The sequence below is a fragment of the Oncorhynchus gorbuscha genome, linkage group LG09 (assembly GCF_021184085.1).
Source record: "Oncorhynchus gorbuscha isolate QuinsamMale2020 ecotype Even-year linkage group LG09, OgorEven_v1.0, whole genome shotgun sequence".
NCBI classification, from domain to species: Eukaryota; Metazoa; Chordata; class Actinopteri; order Salmoniformes; family Salmonidae; genus Oncorhynchus; species Oncorhynchus gorbuscha.
In genome coordinates, this window is record NC_060181.1 from 22,547,518 (window position 1) to 22,569,209 (window position 21,692).

At 41.4% G+C, this 21,692-nt stretch overlaps 2 protein-coding genes across 3 annotated transcripts in view; both read left to right on the forward strand.

Moving 5' to 3' along the window:
• LOC124044335 (DENN domain-containing protein 3-like) overlaps positions 1 to 6,843 on the forward strand; it is a 48,955-nt gene extending 42,112 nt beyond the window's left edge. The window contains exons 24-25 of the mRNA XM_046363993.1: positions 4,688 to 4,825; positions 5,191 to 6,843. Of these exons, the coding sequence (XP_046219949.1) occupies positions 4,688 to 4,825; positions 5,191 to 5,391 (339 nt within the window). The 3' untranslated portion in view covers positions 5,392 to 6,843. The remainder of the gene's footprint in view (positions 1 to 4,687; positions 4,826 to 5,190) is intronic.
• Positions 6,844 to 10,800: 3,957 nt separating this feature from the next.
• The window catches only part of ptk2aa (protein tyrosine kinase 2aa), a 180,338-nt gene continuing 169,446 nt past the window's right edge, over positions 10,801 to 21,692 (forward strand). The window contains exons 1-2 of one of the 2 annotated variants that reach the window (XM_046361717.1): positions 10,801 to 11,007; positions 19,575 to 19,675. The gene's annotated coding sequence lies outside the window, so the exon portion shown is untranslated. The remainder of the gene's footprint in view (positions 11,008 to 19,574; positions 19,676 to 21,692) is intronic. The other variant, XM_046361716.1, reaches the window with a different exon arrangement.

Here is a 21,692-nt window from a genome sequence, read left to right on the forward strand (position 1 = left end):
CAGTGATTACAGCCTCGAGTCTTATTGGGTATGACGCTACAAACTTGGCACACCTGTATTTCGGGAGATTCTCTCATTCTTCTCTGCAGATCCTTGGGATCGGGTTCAAGTCCGTGCTCTTGCTGGGCCACTCAAGGACATTCAGACACTTGTCCAGAAGCCACTCCTGCGTTGTCTTGGCTGTGTGCTTATGGTTGTTGTCCTGTTGGAAGGTGAACCTTCAACCCAGTCTGAGGTCCTGAGCAGATTATCATCAAGGATCTCTCTGTACTTTGCTCCGTTCAGCTTTCCCTCAAACCTGACTAGTATCCCAGTCCCTGCCGCTGAAGAACATCCCCACAGCATGATGCTGCCACCACCATGCTTCACCGTAGGGATGGTGTCAGGTTTCCTCCAGACGTGACATTTAGCATTCAGGCCAAGGAGTTCAATTTTGGTTTCATCAGACCAGAGAATCTTGTTTCTCATGGTCTGAGACTCCTGTAGGTGCCTTTTGGCAAACTCCAAGCGGGCTGTCATGTGCCTTTTTACTGAGGAGTGGCTTCCGTCTGGACACTACAATAAAGGCCTGATTGGGGGAGTGCTGCAGAGATGGTTGTCCTTCTGGAACGTTCTCCCATCTCCACAGAGGAACTGTCAGTGACCATCAGGTACTTGGTCACCTCCCGGGCACAATTCCCTTCTCCCCCGATTGCTCAGTTTGGCTGGGCGGCCAGCTCTAGGACGAGTCTTGGTTCCAAACTTCTTCCATTTAAGAATGATGGCGGCCACTGTGTTCTCGGGGACCTTCAATGCTGCAGAAATGTTTTGGTACCTTTCCACAGATCTGTGCCTCGACACAATCCTGTCTCAGAGCTGTACAGACAATTCCTTTGACCTCATGGCTTGGTTTTTGCTCTGACATACACTGTCAACTGTGGGATCTTTATATAGACAGGTGAGCTTTTCCAAATAATGTCTAATCAATTGAATTGACCACAGGTGGACTCCAAGTTGTCGAAACATCTCAAGGATGATCAATGATGCACCTGAGCTCAAACATTTCTAAAAACCTGTTTTCGCTTTTTCATTGTGGTAGTATTATTGTTTGTAGATTGAGGGGGAAAAAATATGTAATCAATTTTAGAAGGCTGTAACAAAATGTGGAAAAAGTCAAAGTGTCTGAATACTCTAACTGTACTGTGTGTGTATATATCTCTATCCATCTATCTATACACACGTACTGAGTATATAAAATGTTAACACCTGCTCTTTCCATGACATAGACTGACCAGGTGAAGCTCTGATCCCTTATTGATGTCACTTGTTAACTCTACTTCAGTCAGTGTAGATGAAGGGGAGGAGACGGGTTAAAGAAGGATTTGAGACATGGATTGTGTGCCGTTGAGAGTGAATGGGAAATAGAAAATATTTAATTCCCTATGAACAGGGTATGGTAGTAGTAGGTGCCAGGCGCACCGGTTTGTGTCAAGAACTGCAACGCTGCTGGGTTTCTCATGCTAAATAGTTTCCCTTGTATATCAAGAATGGTCCACCACCCAAAGGACATCCAGCCAACTTGACACAACTTTAGGAAGCATTGGCGCCAACATGGGCCAAGCATCCCTGTGGAATGCTTTCGACACCTTGTAGTGTCTTTTCCCCTACGAATTGAGACTGTTCTGAGGGCAAAAGGGGGTGCAACTCAATATTAGGAAGGTGTACCTAATATTTGCTATACTCCGTGTACAGTCAAAAGGCAATTCAGTTGATATAAAACACTAACATTTCCCTCCTTTTTGAACAACCCCACGTGTGTGTGTGTGATGAGCTGAAATAAAATATCCTCGAAATTTTCCATACACACAAAGCTTATTTCTCTCAAATTTAGTGCTCAAATTTGTTTACATCCTTGTTAGTGAGCATTTCTCCAAGATAATCCATCCACCTGCCAGGTGTGGCATATCAAGAAGCTGATTAAAAAGCATGATCATTACACAGGTGCACCTTGTGCTGGAGAAAATAAAATGTCACTCTAAAATGTGCATTTTTGTCACGACACAATGCCACAGATGTCTCAAGTTGAGGGAGTGTGCAATTGGCATGCTGACTGCAGGATTGTCCACTAGAGCTGTTGCCAGATAATATAATGTCCGTTTCTCTACCATAAGCCGCCTCCAACGTTGTTTTAGAGAATTTGGCAGTACGTCCACCCGGCCTCACAAGCGCAGACCACGTGTTACCACGCCAACCCAGGAACTCCATCTGGTTTCTTCACTTGCGGGATTGTCTGAGATCAGCCACCCTGACAAGTGATGAAACTGAGAAGTTTTTCAGTCTGAAATAAAGCCCATCCTGATTGTCTGGGCCTGGCTCCTACGTGGGTGGGTATGGTAAAAGGCAGAGGTGGGACCAAGTCATTGTTTTACAAGTCATAAGTAAGTCTCGAGCCTTAGCACTCAAGTCCCAAGTCAAGTCCCAAGTGAAGACAGGCAAGTCTGAGTCAAGTCTCAAGTTCTAAACTTTGAGTTTCAAGTCCTAAACAAGTCATAATGTGCTCTTCACCAAATTTAATACCATTTCATATTTTTAACAAGAGTAATAGTTAGCATATTAAATTTACGCAATTCATGAATGCTTTTAAACATATTTATTGTTTTCCAAATAAACTTTATATTTCCATGGAAATAAATTAAATTACCTGCTTGTCAATATGACAACAAAAACAAAATATTGTAGTGCTCTCTCTAGATATACTCTAGACACCTAAAACAATACTGCCATAAAGTTACAATAATTTATTAAAAGGTACATCAAAACAACTGCTACTGAACTTCAAGTAGGCCGACAATTTGAACACTGGCCTGAATGTCTGTGGAAAAAAAATACAGATCCAAAAGATGGGAGATAAAACCTGCACTGCATCCCCCCATATAGCGATTGAGGATCGCTATGGGGAGCAATCGGGCGACGTAGGCTTGTACACAATCGCCCAACCTTAACACACACACACACACAACCTCTCTGTGTGTGGTGACAGTAGGCTAATGTATGTCAATGGTTTTAGGGACAGCAGTTGTAGCTCAATCTTAGGTGCGTCTTTCCAAGGGCTCCATTTGAATTCACTCGCTGACTTTCTTCTGCCACACGCAACTTTTTCTCCGTTGGCACAGTTTGATTGGTTGCTGTCCGATTCAAACTGTAATCCGTTAAATTAGAGTTGATTTACATTTACATTTAAGTCATTTAGCAGACGCTCTTATCCAGAGCGACTTACAAATTGGTGCATTCACCTTATGACATCCAGTGGAACAGTCACTTTACAATAGTGCATCTAAATCTTAAAGGGGGGGGGGGGTGAGAGGGATTACTTATCCTATCCTAGGTATTCCTTAAAGAGGTGGGGTTTCAGGTGTCTCCGGAAGGTGGTGATTGACTCCGCTGTCCTGGCGTCGTGAGGGAGTTTGTTCCACCATTGGGGGGCCAGAGCAGCGAACAGTTTTGACTGGGCTGAGCGGGAGCTGTACATCCTCAGTGGTAGGGAGGCGAGCAGGCCAGAGGTGGATGAACGCAGTGCCCTTGTTTGGGTGTAGGGCCTGATCAGAGCCTGGAGGTACTGAGGTGCCGTTCCCCTCACAGCTCCGTAGGCAAGCACCATGGTCTTGTAGCGGATGCGAGCTTCAACTGGAAGCCAGTGGAGAGAACGGAGGAGCGGGGTGACGTGAGAGAACTTGGGAAGGTTGAACACTAGACGGGCTGCAGCGTTCTGGATGAGTTGAAGGGGTTTAATGGCACAGGCAGGGAGTTGATGCGCGCACTTTTTTTAATAGCATAATTTTTTATATATTTGGGCTTGGGGAGGAGGGTATCATGTCATTGAGTCAAAAGGCTCAAATCCAAGTACTAGTCATTGGTGTCAAAGTCGAGTTGCTAGTCTTTTTTGATTTTGTTGAGTCTAAAATCATCATTTGTGACTCGAGTCCACACCTCTGGTAAAAGGTGCCAGGCGCACCGCTTTGAGCGTGTAAAACTGTGAAATGTGTGTATATATATTTTTCTTATTTTATTATCTCAAATGGAATAATGATGAGGATCAAAATCATACCCCCAAGACATGGTAACCTGTCACCATATCTGTAATCCTGGTAGCTTCCACATTAAAGTAGAAGTCTTCAGATACATCGACTATTCTTATTTACAATAAAAGTGACTCCAAAATGACACTATGCATTATTTACCATTCATTTCTATTGGGCACATAATAATCAAACAAACCAAATGAACTGTAAATGCATCCAACAAGTTTGTAGAGTCACAAGCTTGATTAAGTCATTGCATGCTAGGAATATGGGACCAAATACTACACTTTTTGACTACATTATCTATAATAATCTTTAGGGGGTGTCAATTTTTTTCCTACCTTTTTTTGAGAAAAAAAAATATTACCTGTTAAACAATATCTTTCTCTGAGCAATTACGGTAGTATAAAATAAAATTTCCTTTTTTTTGTTGCATACAATAACTCTATTTTATTTATTTTATACTCTATTTATTGCTCAACTTTTTTCAAGGGTGTCAATAATTTCAGACCCCACTGTATGTACATAGTATGTCATAGTTTACATACAGCCTACTACGAGGTCTGGGCTACTTTGACATGGTATGGGAGTGATGATTGGAGCCGTGTTGTGTACCGTACGTGTTTCAGAGGGAGCAGCTGTGGACGGCCTGTATAGACGTAGGGGAGCTGTGTGTGTGGCACCTCAGGGAGCCCACCAAGCCTTTCCAGAGGATCCAGCTGCCTGACTGTGCAGGCGTCACCTGCCTTATCAAGGTCAAAAACCAGGTGAGATTGTCTGTAGACTGCACTGTAGGAGGAAAATGAGTGTGCTTCTATTCTACTCTACTCTACTTTCTATAAGATGGCATTGCTTGGATACTCCACTGGATTAGTTACATTACTTAGTTCTGTATTAAGGTATTATGTGAAAGTTTAACCTAGGTTTAAAGTATTAACAGGCCCAAATCACCATGGGTTCCCTTTCCCGCTCCTTTCCCGCCTTTTTCATATTTTTTTCCCGCTTTAAAAAAATACTGACTAGATCATTCCTATCACAATGCACTCTGGCATGTCAATTCAGCATGTCTTAAAACCAGAAATGAGATGTGTCCTTTATGGTGATGAAATAATGTGTTAACCGGTCCTGTCAGATCTGGGTTGGGGGCCGAGGTTGGAGTTCGGGGAAGTCCAGAGGGAAGATCTACGTAGTGGATGCCCAGCGACACACGGTGGAGAAGGAGCTGGTAGCTCACACAGACTGTGTCCAGGCACTGTGCTCCGCAGAGGACCGCTATGTGCTGAGTGGGGCAGCCCGTGAGGACGGGAAGATAGCCATCTGGAAAGTGGAGTAACTTGAGTGAAAATTCAACACTGCCACCTGGTAGCTGGGGGTCGGAACAGGATCGTGTTCAGTAGGCACCAAACGGTAGAAAACGGACTGAAACAGGAACTTGTTCAATAAGAAACGCTCATTTTTGTTAACCATTGAAAATTGTTTTGCTAAGGTGTGCCCTAATAACCCAGGTGATTATGAACAGTTGGGAAATCAACTCTTGTCATGATTTGTGATTGCCTGTGGATGGATGACCAACCCAAAGTTCACCTGATTGCATAGGATGTCTTTTAATTGATGGGAATAAACTTTCCAACCTATAGTTTTAAACGCATATATCTTATTGTTTATGTTCAATGGAAACTATTTAGGTATTTGTTTCATTAGTCCATTGTTGATATAATCCCAACATGTTTTGAATATCAGAAATACATTTTTCAAGATATTTAATTTAAAAACTACAGAAATACTGCCGTTGTGATGCATTTTTGGACTATATCAACAATGGACTAATGAAACAAATACCAAAACAGTTTTGGGTGTCATTTTCCTTTTAAGCGGTACACTGCGTATTGTATTATTTACATCAAAGGAGGAACCTTAGATGTTTTTATATTGGGATGCTTCACAGGTTACTCACATCCAAATAAGTATTTCATATTTAATGTATGTGCTTTTTCTTCTAAATATGTTTTTGTATGTTTAATACACTCAACCCAAACTATGCATTTTAGTGTTGTTAAAATGTTTAATGTATTTGTCTCAGTCTTCATATAACATGACACAAGCTACTTCTTCTAACATTTTAAATGAACAAGTGAAATATTTTCCATTAATATTAGTGTTTCTTGTATATTCTTTATAGTAGAATATATTGTTTTGTAATATGCCTTTTGCCACCAGGGGACAGTACAGCCTCTATTACATTTTAATTCACATCCCAGAACTGTCTTCTGTAAACTGTTTGAGTAGGCTACATGTAATATATGCCATTTAGCAGACGCTTTTATCCAAAGCGACTTACAGTCATGTGTGCATACATTCTACGTATGGGTGGTCCCGGGGATCGAACCCACTACCCTGGCGTTAGAAGCGCCATGCTCTACCAACTGAGCTACACAGGATGAGATTGATATTGTAATGACAAACTAAATACTTTAATTTCTCTATATAGCGATTTGGTGGAACAAGCTTCCCCCTAACATCAGGACAGCCGAGTCCCTGCCCATCTTCTGAAAACTCCTGAAAACCTACAGTACCTTTTCAAAAAGTATTTTGATTCATCCCACAGCACAACAACAATATTAAGCTATACTACCATTTTTTTTATTCTTGAGGATTATAACATTTTAACCCTCTTGGCCCATATATAATCAGATGTAATAGTTTTGCTGCCTTCATGCAGTAATCTTTCTTCAGATTTGTATTAAATCCTGTTACGGTGGCGACAGGCAAGCCCGTATCTACATCATCTGAGAATCCTCTCATTAATCACACCAGCAGATGGCAAAATCATCAAAGTCATCATCCAAATGCCAGAGTATTCCAATTTTTATTATCTAACTGTTGCCAGCTCTACAAATATAAATCCCTCTCCTCTCTGTGTTCATACAATGCAACACATAAACAATCACAGACCACATTTTAAATCCAGCTGTAGATTAGAGACGAGGGATTTTTAAAAACAATGTTTTTTGCTCATAACTACAACTTTGCTATGAGTTGTAGTAATTGAATCCAGGGACGTCTAAGACCTTTTTGAGGTTGAATCTATAATACTAGGATTACATTACACAGGGGCCCCGTTGAATCAAGCTGAATCTATACATAAAGTCATTTAGCAGACACTCATATCCAAAGCGACTTAGTCACAATTAGGGTTAAGTGCCTTGCTCAAGGGCACAATTCAACAGATTTTTTTCTACCTAGTCAGCTCGGGGATTCGAACCAGAAACCTTTCGGTTACTGGCCCAGTGCAGGTAGCTTCTATGGGTAGGCTACCTGCTACCAACCCACAGACTGGGTGACCGCAACAAGATTAGTCCAACACACATCATGACATCATTTATACACACGTACAGTATATAACAGGAAGACTCCTCCCCTCACAGACATGTCAATTCCCAGAAGAAGTATTGTGTGTGTGGGCTGGTAATGGCTGGAGCAGAATAAGTGGTAAGTTATCAACAACATCAAACACATGGTTTCCATGCGTTTATTGCCATTCCATTCGCTCCGTTCCAGACATTATGAGCCGTCCTCCCCTCAGCAGCCTACACTGAGCCTACACTGTTCCCTACACAGTGCACTACTTTAGATCTGGGCCCTTGTCAAAAGTAATGCACTATATAGGGAATAGGATGCCATCTGGGACCTTGCTACGCAGAGTAAGGTCTGGTTGCTGGTCATATAGTGTTGCTTCATAATGGCTGATAGTGGGGGTGTTTTTTCACAGACTATTTGTATTTACAGTAAAAGGCCATGAAATATTGAAGATGAAAATTACCTAGAAAAACTGCATTACCAATTTACCAAACCATTATGTAAGATGGTCTTGGACACCATTGTCCTGACCTGGGTCTCTGTCATTTTTCTGTAAACCTGTTTTCTGTAAATCATGGGGATTGGATGATTCCCTATGCCAAGGGTTACTCCGTTTGGAAGCTTTTAATACTCATAGTGTGTGGGTGATTGTGCATAAGGAATAGGAATCTGCCTCTTTTTTTTATGAGTCCGCACAGAACACTGCTGAGTGAACAACCACTTGCTATCGGCAGAGAGGGATGGATGTATGCACAGTATGTGGCAGTTGAACCGAGAGGGGTCTTTATTCTGTGTTTGCCAAATGGATGGAACTCTACCATATCTACTATATACCGGTATCCCTTCTATTTGATAGGCAAAATGGTTGGCTACACATGTACATAGTGGCAAGAAAAAGTATGCGAACCCTTTGGAATTACCTGGATTTCTGCATAGATTTGTCATGAAATTTGATCTGATCTTCATTTAAGTCACAACAATCGACAGTCTGCTTAAACTAATAAAACAAACAACTATACGTTTTCATGTCTTTATTGAACAGACTGTAAACATTCACAGTGCAGTGTGAGAAAGGTATGTGAACCCTTGGTTTCTAACTGGTTGACCCTCCTTTTTGCAGCAAGAACCTCAAACATTTTCTGTAGTTGGGGATCAGACCTGCACAACGATCAGGAGGAATTTTGGACCATTCCTCTTTACAAAATGGTATCAGTTCAGCAATATTCTTGGGATGTCTGATGTGAACCACTCTCTTGAGGTCATGCCACCGCATCTCAATCAGGTTGAGGTCAGGACTCTGACTGGGCCAATCCAGAAGGAGTATTTTCTTCTGTTAACCATTCTGTTGATTTACTTCTGTGTTTTCGGTCGTTGTCCTGTCGCATCACCCAACTTCTGTTGAGCTTCAATGGTGGACAGATAGCCTTACATTCTCCTGCAAAATGTCTTGATAAACTTGGGAATTCATTTTTCCGTTGATAGCAAGCCATCCAGGCCCTGAGGCAGCAAAGCAGCCGCAAACCATGATGCTCCCTCCACCATACTTTATAGTGGGGATGAGGTTTTGATGTTGGTGTTCTGTGCCTTTTTTTTTCTCCACACATAGTGTTGTGTTCCTACCAAACAACTCAACTTTAATTTAATCTGTCCACAGAATATTTTGCCAGTAGCACTGTGGAACATCCAGGTGCTCTTTTGCGAACCTCAGACGTGCAGCAATGTTTATTTTGGACAGCAATGGCTTCTTCCGGGTTGTCCTCCCATGAACACCATTCTTGCTTACTGTTTTATGTATCATAGACTCACCAGAGATGTTAGCATGTCCCAGAGATTTATGTAAGTCTTTAGCTGACATTCTAGGATTCTTCTTAACCTCATTGAGCATTCTGCGCTGTGCTCTTGCAGTCATCTTTGCAGGACAGCCACTCCTAGGGAGAGTAGCAACAGTGCGGAACTTTCTCCATTTATAGACAATTTGTCTTACCGTGGACTGATGAAAATCGAGGCTTTTATAGATACTTTTGTAACCATTTCCTGCTTTATGCAAGTCAACAATTCTTGATCTTAGGTCTTTTGAGATCTATTTTCTTCAAGGCATGGTTCACATCAGGCAATGCTGCTTGTGAATAGCAAACTCAAATTGTGTTTTTTTTTATAGGTCACGGCAGCTCTAGCCAACATCTCCAATCTCGTCTCATTGATTGGATTCAAGGTTAGCTGACTCCTGACTCCAATTAGCTTTTGGAGAAGTCATTAGCCTAGGGGTTAACATACTTTCCCCAACCTACACTGAATGTTTAAATGATGTATACAATATAGACAAGAAAAATACAATTTGTGTGTTATTAGTTTAAGCACAACATGTTTGTCTATTGTTGTGACTTAGATGAAGATCAGATCAAATTTATGACCAATTTATGCATAAATCCAGATAATTCCAAAGGGTTCACATACTTTTTCACCCATATAGGACTGCAGGTAAGCTTTGAATCATTACTGTAATGACAAGATATCAGTCATACACTTACTCTTTGTGGTGGAAATCCAGCAACAAAAAACATAGTTGTGATTTCCTCAAAAGAGAATGAGAAGGAGAGTCCGGTTACCAGTGAACAGGTGTTACTGGCCTTGTACCCCTCCAATGTGGGGGAAGGGTGATGCAATTAGTAAATCGTGGCCCTTTTTGTTGATACATAAATCAGTCTCCAGGTAACTTGACTCCACTGCATGCAGACAGTGTATGCGCCAATGCACACATCATGTCATCAACTTTACTTTGTCCTAAATGGTAGGGTTGGAGTATATGACCCTAGATATATAGGCTAGCTAGGCTACTTTAGGGGCAACCCCTTCTACTTGAAATGAAACATACTTGTGGTGTGTGAACAAATTGTGTGCAGAGAAGTAGGATAGCAAGTGGTCATTCAGTCAAATACATACACACACACAACCACATAAATAGAAACTAAATAAAACCTTTTGAAAATGATAAGATCGATTCAAATATATGCAATAACAGCTATGTTCAAAATGATACAGTAGCGTATAACATACAGAACTGCTTAAAATGATTATTACATTAGCAGCTCACAGTGGATTTTGTCATTGTCAAAAAAAAAACATACACATCGACTTTTGGGGCAGCCAAAAGTTAGAACGTTACATTGTAGCCTTTGATGTCAGGTATTACAGTAATTGCTGGGGCATCGCAAAATGAATCACCATGACTTTAAACATTTCAAGTAGAATGCTGTTTTAAAGTAACACTCAAGGTGTGGCGGCATGAATGTTTGGTGAGTGTGTGGCATTGCCTGCTACAGTTTTTCTAACGCCTGCCTGCTTCACAATTTTCCTGTGAGGGGTGTAGTTGCTTCAACTGTAGGCCGGTTGTTCCTGTCAGCCATATTGGAATGCTCGGCTCAGGATGGGGAATATACAGAACTCAACGAGCCTGGAGTGGTGGGCAGAGAAAGGAGAGCGCACGAACCGCTAAGCAACTTCAGTTTTTAACGGATTTAAAACACATATAAACGAGGAATTAAACCGGTTAACTAAAGTGAATTGATCCGACACGCGAATCGGAAAGGACAAAGTGAGTACAGTCATGTTTATTATATTATATTTTTATGTCAAATGTAGGCGGCTTCCAGTGTGTGATGGAGGATTTGCTGTGCCGACACTGACGTTTTCTTCACATAAAATTATAAGTTATTTTCCATATCAGTTAATATTCTGAGGTAATGCTCAATCATTGGTGTTGTCGCTCAATTGATACTTCATCGCTATAATGTGCCAAACGTAACAGTAACGTTAACCAATTCAAGCTAACAAAAAAAATGTTGGTTGTCATTGATTAAATCTTCAGGAAAGTAACGTTACTGTACATTTAATAGTTAACAATGACTCGGGAATCTCCAGAAATGGTTGTATATTACATTTCTTTCCACAATATGATCTTAAAGTCTTAGAGCATAGTCTTCAATAATTGTTTCGTTTGTGTAGTCTATCTAGACTACCTTTCTGAGAGATGTATGTGGTAACTATAGGTAGCCTAGCCTATGGGTGTTTCCTGAAGATTTGTGATTCGCTACAGTTACACCCATGTGAAGCCTACGGCTGCCATTATATTTGACTATTGCCGTGGAATTCTTGTTACTGTTTACAACTGTAAGCTTCGCGTAGCCCGAGGCTCTTTAAATTACAGTGCAGTGAAGGCCTGTATTTTTAGGAGCAGTGAGTGACTCCTGAGTGTAAACCACCAGGCATATATTGTCATTGTTAGGCTACTTTTAGTTCATTTAGCCGAAATCCAGGAGACTCGTGAATGTGATAGGATAGTCTGACGTTCATGTTATACATTATGAAATAAGTCTATATATCACATACTCTCTCTCTCTCTCTCTCTCTCTCTCTCTCTCTCTCTCTCTCTCTCTCTCTCTCTCTCTCTCTCTCTCTCTCTTATATATATTTATATATATATATATTTATATATATATATATTTATATATATTTATATTTATATATATATATATTTATATATACACACAAATGTGAAATCGGTTTTTGATATGCCATATGACCTTGGTCTGCCATAATATTGTGTTCGTGTTGACTATCCCAATGTTTTCCAGGGACGTTCCAAACATCTACTTGTCTGCTTGAAACTCACAATAAACCTCTGTAAAGAGTGAAGGGTGGGACAGTATTGCACTCTGGGCCACTTGATTAAGTGTCTCGGGGGTAGGAGTGCTGATCTAGGATCAGGTTAACCTTGTCCATAATAGTCTGAATTATTACAATTTAAATGGCAATACTGATCCTAGATCAAAACTCCTACTCTGAGACACTTGACAAATAAAGGACCAGATCCCCCACTTTTGAAAGTACACTTTCAGAGCCAGGAGAGCAGATGTGTAGACAGATACAGACTTCATGATGACACATAAACAAACACTTGTACAGTTTGTAATCTAATGGCTTGGCAGTAATAAGGGGGATGAAAGGAAACATACAGACTTTGATTTGACTCATTCATTGCTTAATGAATTCATTCCAAGACTTCCAGGGGCCATTTGGTGGGTGTCTGTGAGTACGTGCGTGCGTGGATGCATGCTTGTGTCTGTCTGTCAGTGTGCATGCACACGTGACATTGTCCACTGAGTAGGCCTAGACCTAACCATACTCATCATATCCACTTCAGACAAGTTGGGATCCCACACGGACATAGGCTATATTTCACATCATCCTCCTTATTCTGCCTATTGTTGTTTTAGCTGCAGAGGAAGAGGAGCTGTGCCTGTAGCAGCGGCTGTGACAGGAAGGACAAATTAACAATGTTCTCCAGTTGTGCTGCTGCATTCTGCATTAGATTGGCCTTCCAGGATGCAGCCTAGCCTGGCTGCCTCACACACACAAGACACACTGTCCCTCAGGATTCTGGGGGGGAAACGCCTTTTTCCTCTCTACTCAGCAGCAGCAGTTTCATATTGTGTGTGTGAGAGATTGAGAAGAGAGAGGATTTGCTGTGCTGTGATGCAGCTGTGGCTATTATGTGAATTGTTGTGTTGCATTTTGACCTGATGAGCTGCAGTGGTAAATAACATGTTTCACAAACACAGGTTTTAGAGTAGGTCTGATCTGCTGCTGGCATATATAATGGACATGTTGGAGTTCCAGCCTCAGATCCCTAAACCATAATTACAAAACAAAGATGGAGTGTCTTTGTGTGTGTGTCTGTGTCCATTTTGAACACTTTGTTTTATTATTCTCTCCATTTCTTTGGTCGGAGGCGTAAATAACAGATTAACATCAAGTTTATTGCTTCCACTCGGTCTGCAGCATGGTTTCACAGCCAGCATCATGTTGCAGTTCACTCCAAGTTTAATTGACTCCAGTTTCCCTCTGATCATAGCTTGTATGTTTCATAGATGTGTTCATTCATAACTCTTTGAACTCTCTCTGTGAGAATGGATGAGTTGATTGAAAACAGTTGTTTTCAGTCTGTATGTAAATGCCTGCGTGTGTGATCGTCCTCTATTATAACTATATTATAAACTATTATATATTAAGCAATAAGGCCTGGGGGGAGGTGTGGTATATGGCCAATATATCACGGCTAAGGGCTGTTCTTAAACACGTCCAATGTAATTAGAGCAGTAGAAATAAATGTTTTGTCATACCTGTGGTATATGGTCTGTTATACCATGGCTGTCAGCCAATCGGTATTCTGGGCTCGAACCACCCAGTTTATAATATATTATAAAGTGTACTGTGATAGCCTTAGCAGCATAATCTTAAATGAATAGTGTGGAGGATACTGGCTACTGGTTACTGTATTGGCTGACTGACCTGTCAATTGAAGTCAATGACTATGTGAGGCTGCTTGACAGCCTTTATTTTCTTCCTCTATTAAGTCTCAATTAGGAATATTGTGTTGTCTTACACTGTGGAAAAAACACAATAACAACCATATATTGTGAAAAAACCCAGTGTGGATAAACTGAGGTATTGTCGAATTAAATAGAAGTTTATTGGTTACATACACAGATTTGCAGGTGCAGCGAAGTGCTAGTGTTTCCTACTCCAACAGTGCAGTAATACCTACCAATTAAAAACAATACACACAAAAATCTGAAATATCAGAACGAGAGATGTCAGAGACCGGAATATAAATATAGTAGTATGTGGACACCTGCTTGTCAAACATCTCATTCCAAAATCATGGGCATAAATATGGAGTTGGTCCCCCCTTTAACTGCTATAACAGCCTCCAATCTTCTGTGAAGGCGTTCCACGATGTTGCAACATTGATGTGGGGACTTGCTTCCATTCAGCCACAAGAGCATTAGTGAGGTCGGGCACTGATGTTGGGCGATTAGGCCTGGTTCGCAGTCAGCTTTCCAATTCATCCCAAAGGTTACCAACGGGGTTGAGGTCAGGGCTCTGTGCAGTCCAGTTCTTCTACACGATCTCGACAAACCATTTCTGTATGGGCGTCACTTTGTGAACGGGGGCATTGTCATGCTCAAACAGGAAAGAGCCTTCCCCAAACTGTTGCCATAAAGTCCGAAGCACAGAATCGTCTAGAATGTGTATGCTGTAGCGTTAAGATTTCCCTTCACTGGAAGGGGTCTAGCCCGAACCATGAAAAACAGCCCCAGACTATTATTCACCCTCCACCAAACTTTACAGTTGGCACTATGCATTGGGCAGGTAGCGTTCTCCTGGCATCCTCCAAACCCAGATTCGTCCAGATGGTAAAGCGTGATTCATCACTCCAGAGAACGTGTGTCCACTGCTCCAAAGTCCAATGGCGGCGAACTTCACACCACTCCAGCCAACGCTTGTTATTGCGCATTGTGATTTTAGGCTTGTGTGTGGCTGCTCGGCCATGGAAACTCATTTCATGAAGCCCCTGCTTAACAGTTATTGTGCTGACAGTGCTTCCAGAGGCAGTTTGGAACTCTGTAGTGAGTGTTGCAACCGAGGACAGACGATTCTTATGGGTTATGCGCTTCAGCACTTGCCGGTCTCGTTCTGTGAGCTCGTGTGACCTACTACTTGGCGGCTGAGGTGTTGTTGCTCCTAGACATTTTAACTTCAGATTAACAGCACTTTGACAGCAGGGCAGAAATTTTACGAACTGACTTGTTGGAAAGGTGGCATCCTGTGACAGTGCCACGTTGAAAGTCACTGAGCTCTTCAGCAATTCCATTCTACTACCAATGTTTGTCTATGGAGATTGCATGGCTGTGTGTTGTATTTTTATACACTTGTCAGAAATGGGTGTGGCTGAAATAGCCAAGTCCACTCATTTGAAGGCGTCCTCATACTTTTGTATATACAGTGTCTTCAGAAATTATTTATACCCCTCAACTTATTCCACATTTTGTGTTACAGCCTGAATTCAATATATTTTGAATAAATACATATTCTCACCCATCTACACACAATACCCCATAATTACAAAGTGAAAACATGTTTTTAGAAAATCTTGCGAATATACTGAAATTTAAAGTATTCACACCCCTAAGTCAATGCATGATAAAAATCACCTTTGGCAGTGATTACAGCTGGGAGTCTTTCTTTGTAAGTCTCTTAAGAGATTTGCACACCTGGATTGTTCAATATTTGCACGTTATCTTTTTAAATTGAACCTTTATTTAAGCAGGCAAGTCAGTTAAGAACAAATTCTTATTTACAATGACGGCCTACACTGGCCAAACCCGGATGACGCTGGGCCAATTGTGTGACACCCTATGGCACTCCCAATCACAGCCGGTTGTGATACAGCCTGGATTCAAACCAGGGGGTCTGTAGTGACCTTCTAGCACTGAGATGCAGTGCCTTAGACCACTGCCCCACTCAGGAGCCCATTATTCTTTATAAAATTCTTCAAGTTCTGTCAAGTGTATAGTTGATCATTACAAGACAGCCATTTTCAAGTCTTATCATAGGTTTTCAAGTAGATTTAAGTCAACTTTGCCACTCAGGAACATTCACTCTGTTCTTGGCAAGCAACTCCAGTGTAGATTTGGCCTTGTGTTTTAGGTTATTGTCCTGCTGAAAGGTGAATTACTCTCCCAGTGTCTGTTGGAAAACAGATTAAACCAGGTTTTCCTCTAGGATTTTGCCTGTACTTTCTTCCTCCTCAATAACTTCCCTGTCCTTAATTATAAGCACACCCATAACATAATGCAGCTCCCAATATGCTTGAAAATATAGAGAGTGGTACTCAGTAATGTGTTGTATTTGATTTGTCCCAAATATAACACTTTGTATTCAGGACAAAAAGTTAATTGCTTTGCCAATTATTTTTCCAATAAAACTTTAGTGCCTTGATGCAAACAGGATGCATGTTTTGTAATATTTTTATTCTGTACAGGCTTCCTTCTTTTCACCGTGTCATTTAGATTAGTATTTTGGAGTAACTATATTGTTGTTGATCCATCCTCCGTTTTCTCCTATCACAGCAATTAAACTCTAACTGTTTTAAAGTCACCATTGGTGTCATTGTGAAATCCCTGAGCTGTTTCCTTCCTCTCTGGCAACTGAGTTAGGAAGGACGCCTGTATCTTTGTAGTGACTGGGTGTATTGATACACCGTCCAAAGTGTCATTAAAAATTTAACCATGCTCAAAGAGATATTCAGTGCCTACTTTAAAAAAATGTATACTCATCTACCAATAGATGCGAGGCATTGGATAACCTCCCTGGTCTTTGGTTGAATCTGTGTTTGAAATTCACTGCTCGACTGAGGGACATTAGATAATTATATGTGTGTAGTACAGAGAGGAGGTAGTCGTTCAAAAATCATGTTAAAAACGTATTGCAACTTACTATATGACTTGATAAGCAAATGTGTACTCCTGACCTTATTTAGGCGTGCCATAATAAAGAGGTCGAATACTTATTGACTCAAGACATTACATTTTTTCATTTTTAATTAATGTGTAAAAAACAAACAAACAAAAAAAACATTAGGAACACCTGCTCTTTCCATAACATAGACTGACCAGGTGAATCCAGGTGAAGCTATGATCCCTTATTAATGTCACTTGTTAAATCCACTTCAATCAGTGTAGATTAAGGGGAGGTGACCGGTTAAAGAATGATTTTTAAGCCTTGAGACAATTGAGACATGGATTGTGTATGTATGTGTGCCATTCGGAGGGTGAATGAGCAAGACAAAAGATTTAAGTGCCTTTGAACGGGCTATGGTAGAAGTTTTTTTTTACACCTTTATTTAATCTTTAATTAACGAGGCAAGTCAGTTAAGAACACATTCTTATTTTCAATGACGGCCTAGGAACGGTGGGTTAACTGCCTCGTTCAGGAGCAGAACAACAGATTTTCACCTTGTCAGCTCGTGTGATTCAATCTTACAGTTAACTAGTCCAACACAATAACAACCTGCCTCTCTCTCGTTGCACTCCACGAGAAGACTGCCTGTTACGCGAATGCAGTAAGCCAAGATAAGTTGCTAGCTAGCATTAAACTTATCTTATAAAAAACAATCAATCATAATCACTAGTTAACTACGCATGGTTGATGATATTACTAGATATTATCTAGCATGTCCTGTGTTGCATATAATCTGACTGAGCATTCAAGTATCTGACTCAGCGGTGGTAGGCAGAAGCAGGCGTGTAAACATTCATTCAAACAGCAGTTTCGTGCGTTTTGCTAGCAGCTCTTCGTTGTGCGTCAAGCATTGCGCTGTTTATGACTTCAAGCCTATCAACTCCCGAGATGAGGCTGGTGTAACCGAAGTGAAATGGCTGGCTAGTTAGCGAGCGCTAATAGCGTTTCAAACGTCACTTGCTTTGGGACTGTGGTTGTTTCCCTTGCTCTGCACGGGTAACACTGCTTCGAGGGTGGCTGTTGTCGTTGTGTTCCTGGTTGGAGCCCAGGGAGGAGCAAGGAGAGGGACGGAAGCTATACTGTTACACTGGCAATACTAAAGTGCCTATAATAACATCCAATAGTCAAAGGTTAATGAAATACAAATGGTATAGAGGGAAATAGTCCTATAATTCCAATAATAACTAAAACCTAAAATTCTTACCTGGGAATATTGAAGACTCATGTCAAAAGGAACCACCAGCTTTCATATATTCTCATGTTCTGAGCAAGGAACTTAAACGTTAGCTTTTTTACATAGCACATATTGCACTTTTACTTTCTTCCCCAACACTTTGTTTTTGCATTATTTAAACCAAATTGAACATGTTTCATTATTTACTTGAAGCTAAATTGATTTTTATTGTTGTTTTATCTAAGTTAAAATAAGTGTTCATTCAGTATTGCTGTAATTGTCATTATTACAAATACGTTTTTTTTAGTTTTTTTAAATCGTTCCGATTTAATCGGTTTCGGCTTTTTTGGTCCTCCAATAATCGGTATCGCTATCAGCGTTGAAAAATCATAATCAGTCGACATCTAGTTTGGACAGTATATTATATGTAACTGAGTGGGTGGATGAATCAGTTGAACACACCTGACCAGACAGTGGAGTATTGTTACATGTATTAAAAGCTCTGAATGGTCAAGTGGCCTTATAGCATTTACTGCGATGCAGCCTCCGCAGACTTCAGAGCTTTCATACTTCTTGCGCTTAGTCAAGCACAACAGAGCTATTGTGAAGGAAGTTGTCAAGGAAGTGACTGTGTTTATACAGGACGTACCGCCCCCACCTACCATCAACCAATCATGTCAATGCAGAGCTATGCGGAGCTATGACCTCCGCATTGTTACAAAATTTGAGAGGCGCACGGCAATGTGGTACGGAGGTCAATTTGGCCTGCACAAGCCTCCAGAGGCTCAGCAATTGCGTCACACCCTCCATACGGAGCCTCCGACCACATTTTTGGATCAACCATAAATTGACTTTTAGACATTCAGACCTGGTCTGTGTCCTAAATGACACTCATAGGCATCCTATAGGGCTCTGGTCAAAAGTATGGCACTTTGTAGGGAATATGGTGCCATTATAGCCCTGGTCTTCTGCAGTGTCCGGGAGATGGTGTTTTTGACCTTTAGTTTGAATCCATTCATAATGCGTTTAACATACAGTCATGCTACTAATATTATACGGCTGTAAGTCAAAGCATCACCTTTCACTGGTGGCGAGGACAACGTTACAGTGGTTAGACATTTTGGATTTATGTTTGTAATCCTGTGGTGTGCTTTGAGCATCATGGGGAAGTTGCTACTCCTCTTTCCATTCAAATCATTCTCAATGTTTCTGAAAGAAAAATGGTTCCACATGTCCATGGTCTGAATGCCCCCGGGCATAGTGTTGTGCTTGGTTTAGATTAATACAGTACAGTTAATCCTGGTACACATTTAATCAACCTCAATGAACATAAACAAATCTAACAACTTCCAGCTCTTTTTCCATGAGTGGTTTCTTTGTAAAGGGGCTAAAATGGCAGAGGAAGGAGATGGGGGAGCTAAAGTGAACCCAAACTTCTACCCTCCACTACACTCCACTAGCCTCCACTAATCTCCACTAGCCTCCACTACCCTGACTATGTTTCCCCTCAAGCTAAAGGTTCCAGTGTTCTTTCTGTCTGCATCCCAAATGGAATCCTATTCCCTAAATAGTGCACTACTTCTAACACTATATATGTTCGTTTCCCATTGCAAATCATTTAGCTACGGTGTGTCCTGGCCTAGTGAACACTCCCCCGGACCGGACCTACTGTGGCCTTAGCAGGCAGGATCAAGGACAGGAAGAGGAAAACAAACAAAGCCAGGTCTGTCTGCCAGCCATTCTCTTCCATCCAGGAGATGAAGATCTATGCAGAGCATGTCAGGGACCACAGTGTAGCCTCTGAGAGATATACGCAATACCCCCACTAACATTTCTCTTTGCATGTCAACTCCCTCTAAAGGTAAATAGAAGACAATATACAGTAGGCAGTCACATATGTTTTCTTACGTAGAAGAGGACAGGGCAGGTTGCAGTAGGCACAATGAAGGAAAGCTTCTGTAGTGTGTAGGCACATCTGTTTTTTACATGGAAGACCATTGCTTTGACTTCCGGCTGTAATGGAAAGACAATAGCATTTCTTAGCCTAGATCGGGACGGGGTCGTGTACTGTCTCACCTGCAGTCAGGATATAGGCTATTTGGGACAGTGAGAAGCCATAGAGGAAGGCTAAGGTGGTCAGTCAGACACTTGAGACCTGTACTGAATGTGTCTAGACTATCTTTAGCGAGCTGCCTGGCTTCTCAGAACTTTTCATACCGTGCGTTCTACTGGAAGGTAAGGACTACCCAGCCTCACTGTCATGCTGTCTGTCTGGATCAGGGGTGAGTCTCACTGTCATGCTGTCTGTCTGGATCAGGAGTGAGGCTCACTGTCATGCTGTCTGTCTGGATCAGGGGTGAGTCTCACTGTCATGCTGTCTGTCTGGATCAGGGGTGAGTCTCACTGTCATGCTGTCTGTCTGGATCAGGGGTGAGTCTCACTGTCATGCTGTCTGTCTGGATCAGGGGTGAGTGTATCCCTGGGCATCTAGGTTTAGTTACCTTGACCAGGAAGTATTGAACAGCAATACAAGATGGGATAAACACACTGACTCTCTCAGCCCAACTATTCCTCACTGACATTTATCCAGGCTGGTTGGAGAACTAGGACCAGAATGTTGTGGTCGGCGAACACTGGAATGCGTTACATATTCATTAAAAAATAATAATAATATTGGCAGCGGCAAGGCATTCTACACAAGCATTCTTGTTTTTTGAATTAGACTTCTAATAGTTTTCATACAGTTGTACTGTAGTACAGTACATTCAGAAAGTATTCAGAGAACTTGACTTGTCCCTCATTTTGTTACATTACAGCCTTATTCTAAAATGGATTAAATACATTTTTTATCTCATCAATCTACACACCATAATGACAAAATGAAAACAGGTTTTTCATTTTTTTTGCAAATGTATAAAATATAAAACATAAATAAGTATTCAGACCCTTTGCTATGAGACTCTAAAAATGAGCTCAGGTATATCCTGTTTCCATTGATCATTCTTAAGATATTTGTACAACTAGATTGGAGTCCACCTGTGGTAAATTCAATTGATTGGACAAGATTTGGAAAGGCACACACCTGTCTCTATAAGGTCCCATAGTTGACAGTGCATGTCAGAGCAAAACCAAGCCATGAGGTCGACGGAATTGTCTGTAGAGCTCCGAGACAGGATTGAGTTGAGGCACAGATCTGGGGAAGGGCACCAAAACTTTTCTGCAGCATTGAAGGTCCCCAAGAACACAGTCGCTTCCATCACTCTTAAAATGAATGAAATTTGGAACCACCAAGACTCTTCCTAGAGCTGGCTGCCCGGCCAAATTGAGCAATCGGTGGAAAAGGGCTTTGGTCAGGTAGGTGACCAAGAATCCGATGGTCACTCTGACAGAGCCCCATAGAAATGGAAATGGGAAAACCTTTCATAAGGACAACCATCTCTGCAGCTCTACACCAATCAGGCCTTTATGGTAGAGTGGCCAGACGGAAGCCACTCCTCAATAAATTGCACATGACAGCTGCTTGGAGTTTGCCAAAAGGCACCTAAAGTACTCTGACCAGGAGACACAAGTTTCTTTGGTCTGATGAAACCAAGATTAAACTAGTTGGCCTTAATGCCAAGTGTCATGTCTGGAGGAAACCTGGCACCTTCCCTACGGTGAAGCATGGTTGGGACAGCATCATGCTGTGGGGATGTTTTTCAGTGGCAGGGACTGGGAGACTAGTCAGGCTCGAGGGAAAG